The 7,945-nt window shown below is 36.6% G+C and overlaps 1 protein-coding gene across 2 annotated transcripts; it reads right to left on the reverse strand.

The window, feature by feature from the left end:
• Positions 1 to 812: 812 nt before the first annotated feature.
• Positions 813 to 7,241, reverse strand: LOC110929141 (G-box-binding factor 1). 2 transcript variants are annotated; one of them, XM_022172262.2, is made up of 12 exons: positions 6,842 to 7,240; positions 4,415 to 4,561; positions 4,295 to 4,339; positions 3,511 to 3,597; positions 3,329 to 3,418; positions 3,073 to 3,245; positions 2,919 to 2,973; positions 2,779 to 2,827; positions 2,500 to 2,708; positions 2,317 to 2,394; positions 1,305 to 1,430; positions 813 to 1,206 (listed from the first exon to the last, which is right to left on the reverse strand). In XM_022172262.2, exons 2-12 carry the CDS (start codon positions 4,469 to 4,471, stop codon positions 1,120 to 1,122), a joined length of 1,056 nt encoding a protein of 351 aa, XP_022027954.1. In that variant the 5' UTR covers positions 4,472 to 4,561; positions 6,842 to 7,240; the 3' UTR covers positions 813 to 1,119. The 2 variants fall into 2 exon arrangements, with proteins under 2 accessions (XP_022027954.1, XP_022027955.1); XM_022172263.2 differs by having other exon boundaries at positions 835 to 1,206; positions 4,415 to 4,475; positions 6,842 to 7,241.
• Between the last annotated feature and the right edge of the window lie 704 nt (positions 7,242 to 7,945).

Below are 7,945 nucleotides of genomic sequence, written 5' to 3' on the forward strand. Positions count from 1 at the left end.
GGCATGTCTGTCCTTCACAAGTAGCTGACAATTTGGTTCTAATAAACTCAACTTGAGAACCAATGCAGAGATGACCACCTTACACAAGGTGAGCCATTGGGATGAGCCTTATATGCTAAGGGGTAAGAAGGAAATTTGATCGTCATTAGTCAATGGGGTGTGATAGAACGGATGGTCGGTGCTTCTTTACTAGCAAAGGGGTTGATAGAACATAGATCTGGTCCATGCGCATTAGAAGTACACATGCATGCAAGCAAGACACCGCCTCGTGCCTTTGAAAGAGTTAGAAGTCCTTCTCGCTTGCTTGCTCGCGCCTCCTTTCTTTGGCGCTTTCCTCGATCACTATTTTGAACCTATGTGCGCCTGTACTTACCTCGCCTGCAGTCGGCAGAACCACAGCAGACACCGCCCGCATATTTTACAGCACAGCCTTGTAAAGGTCAACCTTTGCAACCAGGATCTTTACCTCAGTGAATCATAGGGTGTTTTAATTTCTATACATGTTAAAGTGTTGGACCAAAAACTGAGAAAGCTTCATAATTGCGTTGTGCATGGTTGCTGCAATGGTCTAATGCTGGTGATCAAGATGATTCCGCATGGGAGCTAGCTGACAGTATCAATCTGCCTTTGTGTTAATTGTTGGGAAAAAGAATATTTTAAGGCGGAAAGACTGTTTCGGTCTGATTAAGTGAAGCGTGTGAGTTGCACGTGTAAACAAGTAAAAAAAGAGACATGGAAAGAACGTGATTTTAACAAACCAACGTTGTAAGCGTGTGATATTGTAAGATGTGGTACATAACTGCATGTTAGTCTTAAAAATAAACATTCCGGATATGATAACTCATAAAAATGTTTTAAACAAAAACGTTAAAGTGAGAACACATAATTCTCATGTAATTCCTAGACTTTCACATACAACCTTAACTACTACAACAACAAGTATCAAGACCCGAGATTCTATATATTAAAGATCTTACAATGTCACAATTACCGTGGTTATGGAGTGTATAAGAGTGCTGCACTTCCTTAATCAGATCCTAAAGTCGATTCCTTTTGATAACTCGGAAATGGTTGTTGACCTAATTGTATAAGCTTAATAAGTAAGTTGTTGTCATGATATCAACTTTCACCTTCGTTCGTTCGAGATTGAAGATGTGCATCGAGTTTCGAAACAGCTTCAGGTCCAAAAAACCTGGTTAATTCATCCTGTCCAACCAACATAAATCATAAATAACATACATGCGGTATAACTTGATCCGATGCTACTATACTTAAAAAAATCGTATATGAACAGTGGCATAAACCTTTATTGAATCATTTTCAGCTGTAAGCTTCCCACATTCCTCAGAAAGCCTCTGCAGTTCATCTCTGAGTGAGTGGTTCTCGTTGTTTAGCGTCTCTACTCTTGCCTGTAGCTCTTCACACTCAGCCTGGATAAAACAAGGTATGTTATCAAAATACTGCCAAATAGATTATATATAAATTTGGTAAAACTTCCTTTTTTTAATTATTTCAGTCATTACTAGTATTAAGCCCATGCGTTGCAGCGGTTGTTATAGAACTGTGTTAAGCAGTAGCAATACTATATCATTGTCAGCGACCACCAACACCGGAAAAGCTTGTAAAAACAAAATAAATAATAACAGGAAAAAAATAATGCCGAGCGAAAAGCAAACGTAAAATCTTTGAATCACGCACGTTTGTTGCTGGGAAATTAAACCGAAAACATAGGAAAAAAATAACTAAGTCCATCCAGGACCCGCGTGTTGGACGAACTTGTCAAACGCAGAAAAGTAGATGTGATGTGACGGTCCAGTCAAACGGGGAAAAATATACGAAAAATGTTGAACCCCACACGCACGCACGTTCCGATGCATTAACTCGCAAAATTTAGAACGAAACGAAAAACTTGGGAAAGATGAAAAGTATGGTGGACCAAATTTGAAAATAAAAAAGAGTTGAGATTAGATTGCAAAAGATGAAAAACTTTGGGTTAAAAGTAAAAAAACAAAGGGTCTAAATTGCAAAATTGAAGTTATTTATTAATTTTATATAAAGATAAGGATAAAAATAAGTGATATGTATATATTGGTTATTAATTAATATTAATATTAATATTAATATTAAAAGAAATTTATTAAACAAATATAAATAAAATTAATGAGATTGAAGGAGAGAGTGACATGTGGCATTATTTGGAGTCTTTTATTATAAGTTAGATTATAAAAGACAATCATATTGTAAGAGTTATATCTCTAGATAGTAAGAACCAATTTGACCAACTGCTTGACCCGACAGCGACAAGGTATACATTACCTGCTTGCGCAGCCTTGATCTTCTAGCTGACTCTCTATTGGATTGCTTCCTTTTCTGCCTCTTCAATTCTCTCTCATCCTGTTGTCAATAAAGTAGCATGCGTACTCATAATTTAAAAACAAACTAATGCAACCTTAAAAAGGACAAAACAAATAATTATTCAGAAGATAATAATTTGTGTACCTGACCCCACTGATCAGCCATTATTGGTGGTGGAACCCCTGGTTGCGAGACACCAGAGTGATTCGGTTGCATTTTCATAGACCCGGATCCAGCAGATGGGTTCCACAGGTCCATCCCCATATTAAGATTGGTAGCAGGCATAGAAACTACGGGATTTCCAGGCACTGGCATCTGAACATTTGGTCCAGAATTGTTGTTTCGTGCGTTCGCTGCATTAATTAATTTATGGTAAATTTTCAAACATGGACGTAAAACTAAAGAAAAGGTGTGTAGAATCACCATCTGCAAGCATCTGATGGAAGCTTCCCTTTTTGCCTCCAGAATAATCCTACAGGTACAGATTTGATATGTCAATATGTATTATATAACAAAACATAGAAAATAACTGAAAATCTGACTACTAATGTGAAAACACACACCTGCTGGTTATCCTCATCGCTTGCATCAGATGAACCATTATTTCCACTTTCAGCACTGTTAATGTTCAAAAGTTAAGATCAACATGGCAAAATAAACACACCGTATCGACTGAGATCTAACTAATTCTATGAATCAATATTCAAGTATGAAGACCTTTGGGTGCCACCGTCATTCCCTGAACTTGAAGCCGCCTTCCCACTCTCTCCAGTCTTAGCACCGCTGGCATTGACATTTCCAGAAGACCCCTTTGACTTTTTGTTGACCTTGTCCTTCCCATTGGGGGCCTTCGATTCCATTTCTGTAGTCGGCTGCACAGTGCCAGGAGTCTACAAGGATAATCATTAAAAGAATAAGAACCATAGAAGATGCAATCTAAAAGAAAACTTTGTTAAGGGAGACTGATTCTTACCATAGGCATACCGGGATGACCATAAACTCCTGCTGGTGGATACATAGCAGCATATGGAACCGGAGTCCCATAAGGTGCCATCATAGGATGCTGAAACAGTTATAAATACAATGGATTATTAAACATAATGTCAATTACTTAACTACATCTGCATCTCAATAACTTTTTACATGTATTATTACCTGACCACCCCATGCATATGGATGAGGAGTTGGAGAAGCAACAGTTGACGCAAAGAAAGGTGGAGCAACCCCAGAGCCATAATAAGCCTGAACACAAACGTCACTAAATATTACAAAAAAATCCATTTTATATATATAGTTAATGAGAGACGATGAATAGTAACTTTATTTTTAAAAGAATATATAGCTTTTAATTATTTTTTTATTTAATATATTATAATAGTTTATTATTATATTTACTTTCAGTAACATATTTTTAATTATTTTCCTTTTTTTAAAACCAGATATTTCCTTTACCATATTTTTCATAATTTTTTTTTCTTTTTTTAACATATATTAATTTATCAAATAATTTGTTACTTCTTTAATAATTTACGTTTATAACTTTTTTTTAAAACCTAGTACGTAGGTGTTCTTGATTTTTTTCCCTCGACGTTCTGTTATAAGTTTTGTTAAAAATGAAGTTGTACTCAAAATAAAGTATTTATTTGGTATCATAAAACGGTAAAATGATAAACTCAACCGTTCTAATGGTTTGGCTTTTTATAACATTCTTTATTCAAATCACGTTTGTTTTACATTATCATTTGCTCGGTTTCGCCGCAATGCGCGACGTAAACTAGTCTTATATTAGTCTACAAAGTATTCATGTTATACTCTATATATAGAGCCCCTATACACGCAATCTATATACAATCACTTTCTCGGATCAATTCATCTCATCATGTGACACTTGTTTTAATGAATCTATTGACAAAAAAAGTTAAGGTTTTATAACATGCACCTGCATAGAGCTTGACCAATCAGGATATGAAGGTGGAGGTGTTTCCTGTAGTCAAAGAGGGTAAGATAACTGTGTAATTACACGCAAAAGACTAATTTACAGAAGAAAGAGTGAGGAAACCTGGTTTGAAGTAGATTTGGAATTTTTGGCAGGTGAGCTCTCTTCTCCGGTCCCCATGAAACTACAGGTTGGAATATAAACGTGCAGTCAACAATTCTCAGCAACTTAAGGAGCTATTTATATCTTAGAAATTTAACCAAGAAGCACCTGCAGAAATCACATTTAGTGATGAATGACAATCAATCGTTGCTAAAATCAAGTCTACAAAATTACATGAAAGATAACCAAAAATGTTTTCAACAAACAGACAGTAAGAGATCTTATATGTTTAGATGTTTAATGGTGTTCGTAGAAGATGCTTTATGAATAGATATTGCTCATAACGAAGCATCTCCAATAAGCACAATAGATCAGAGTAGTTGCTGGAACCAAGGTTTAAAAGAACGGAAACGAGTTTCGAGGCATTTTCCCTTCGCCTCACGAGGCATAATCCTCGAGGCGAAACGAGGCGTAAGGCCGAGGCGGTATTAATAAATAAATATAAAAATTATACATATTATAAAAATAATAATACTAACTAATTTCATCATCAGATTCATCAAAATTATCAAAAACACACATAAAAAGACATGAAATGCTTGAAATTGACACAAAAAGTCAAAAACAACTATCAAAATCCCTTGAGGCGCAGCCTTTCTTAGCGCCTCAGCCCCTCTGAGGCGCATATACAATAAAAACCCCATAGAGGCACGCCTCAAGACTCGTTTTTTGGCGGTTTCGCCTCGAGGCGCGCCTTGAGGCGCCTCAAGCGTTTGTTAAAACCATGGCTGGAACTTAATTGCTGTATATGATTATTCAAGATGAATGTACTGATATCCAAGACCAACAGATTGAGTGAAGATGGCATCTTATAAGTGAAACAAACAAGGTAAAGAGATTATCAGCTGAATAATGACAATGTGTACCAAACTTGGTTTTAAAATGCGTGTAGCGATCCGATGCGTTTTGATCACAAATCCGATGCGTGATGCGCAGTGCGTGAAGCGCACGCATCACGTATGTGAGGTGTTCCTGATTCAAAAATGCTAAAAAATATATATATAGCTAAGATTTTAACTTGTGAAGCTTTTAAACACTAAAATATAATATATTCCCATCATCTATAGTCAGATTTGTTCAGTTAAAGATCTAATTTGTTCAAATACCGGTCAACTACGTAAGGCGACACATTAGACCACATCATGGAACCGCAACACACGATGCGATCTCATCATTGCATCATGTGATGCGCGCATTATGCGCTCCTGATGCGCGCATTTTAAAACCAAGGTACCAAAATTGAAAATTTTAATTTAGTATGAATGATGAAAAAAATGTTATGTAAATATCAAAGCCAGATGAAATACACAGAGTCTATTGTCGATAATGATGCAAACGATTTTATGATTTCTCAACAAGCACACTGCAAGAAAACGATTTATGTTCCTAGTCATTCTACATCCAAACAAAAGATGTCTTAATACTATCTTAAAGATGATGTCTCTCGTCAACTAGAAAGGAACATCAATAACTAACCAAGAAAACAACAAATGACAAATTTAGCAAAAGCCAGATGTGTAGTCGGTATGCTTAAGGCCAAAATTAATCGCTTTGAAAAATATCTTTACAGCATAGCGTGTTGAAACCAACAAAGTCAACCAATGATATGAAAACCTTTATTTCTGTAATCCATATAAATGAGCTAAAATCTTTTTCCCTATCATTTATATAATTCTGCTCAGCTAAATTTCATCATCCTATATTACTTCTATGAAGTTAATAAGTATTCCATATTAAAAAATTCCCCCTCGAAAGACAGTTTTTTGGCTCTATATCTTGAAAGATATGTTCCAATAAAACATCAAAATAAAGAAGAAAAGAAAACACATATAGAATCCTAAACTCACACTCCCTCTGTCCTAGATCTAACTAGCATTTTGGCTTTAAATAGCATATCAACTGGATCTCTACATTGTCTTAATAATTTTCATCTTAAATTCATCAATCTTAGCTGATGAAGTGACTAGTTCCAAACAAGTTATCCTAACCAAATTAGCTCATTTTCCTCTATGAATTATATAACCACATAAATGAAATTCTAGCCCTAAAAAAACCCAGCCTACTTATATTCGCTGCCTCAACCTAAAAACGCCTACTATAGCCACAATTGACGTATCATAAAAATCAAATCTGAACCAAAATTCAAAATCCTTTTATCGAAATTAATTCGACAGTTTAAGTGAAAAAACATGACAATCAGATTCAGGTCCTATTAAATCAGTAATTCAACAAAAATAGCTTCACATGCTGGCGAGCATCTTTCTATTTCTTCTAATTTATCTGCATAATTATAGCGTTCTGAATTGTGTGTGTGTGTGTGTTTCAACTATAGCTTAATATATATACGTGTGTGAGTGTGTGTGTATAGAGAGAGAGAGAGAGTCCGACCTGTTCTGGTGGCGCTAAAAACGGAAATTGGAGCCGGAAGAGTGTAATCCTAGACGTACGGATGAAATCCAGTAAAATTGTGGAGGAAATTTCGAAATTGTGTGAGAGATTGACGGAGATCGAGGCGATGAAAAGGTGGTTTGGGTAAGTTTACAGTCGAAAATTGGGGCCGCCGTGAGAGAAAGGCGGTGCGGTGGTTGGGTTGGGATGGGTAGGGTTAGAGAGACGACACGTGAAGGTTGAGAGGGATCCAGCTGTCAAAGAGAGACTGGATAGGCATGACGAGGCAACAAACCTTTCATGATGAGTCATGACATCTCCTTCCTTAGGGGATACGGAGTGGGCGGCAAACCATGAGCGGCAAATAGGTTTGTCGAGCAGGAACACCACTGTCGACCAATTTTGCTGTTTAGTGAAGATGGTGATTCGATGATGGGTTGTCGATGCAGGGATAGGGAGGTTACGAGAGAGAGGGGGTGTGTGGGGTGGGGTCCATGTCATCTCAACCAATCACACATTTTTCCTTTTTTTTAAATAGTTTACCAATTCATGAATTGTTTAACCATTGCCAACACTTTTCACTATAGTTTAAACTCTTAAGGTTGAATGACATGGCACACTCTCATTGGTTGATTTTGAAGTTTACCACTTTCAAGTGTCTAACCACTCCCTACACCCTTATGTATTATTCCGGATAATAAGAGAAAAATGCTCGGATAGTCTATGTGGTTTTGCCTTTTTCACCTTTAGTCCTCAACTTTCTAAAATTACCTCTATAGTTCCTAATTTTTCAATTTTTGTTCCCGGATAGTCAATGGGTCTTACTTCAGTTTGTTTTCTTTGTTAACTACCCCACGTGCTTATCACGTGAGGGTATTTTCGTCAGAATGTTTATTTATTTGGTCCTGCCTACTAAATAACTCTCCTTTTTTTCCCACAAACCTAACCACCAACATTTCTATTCATCATTGTTCTTCATCTTCCTCAGTGAATCGATTCCATTTTCCTCATGGTTCTCTGCAATTGTGGCTAAGATGCAATCATACTGACATCATGGACTGATCTCAGCCCTGGTCGACGATTCTACTCTTGTCCAACCATGGT

The sequence above is a fragment of the Helianthus annuus genome, chromosome 9 (assembly GCF_002127325.2).
Source record: "Helianthus annuus cultivar XRQ/B chromosome 9, HanXRQr2.0-SUNRISE, whole genome shotgun sequence".
Classification (NCBI taxonomy): domain Eukaryota; kingdom Viridiplantae; phylum Streptophyta; class Magnoliopsida; order Asterales; family Asteraceae; genus Helianthus; species Helianthus annuus.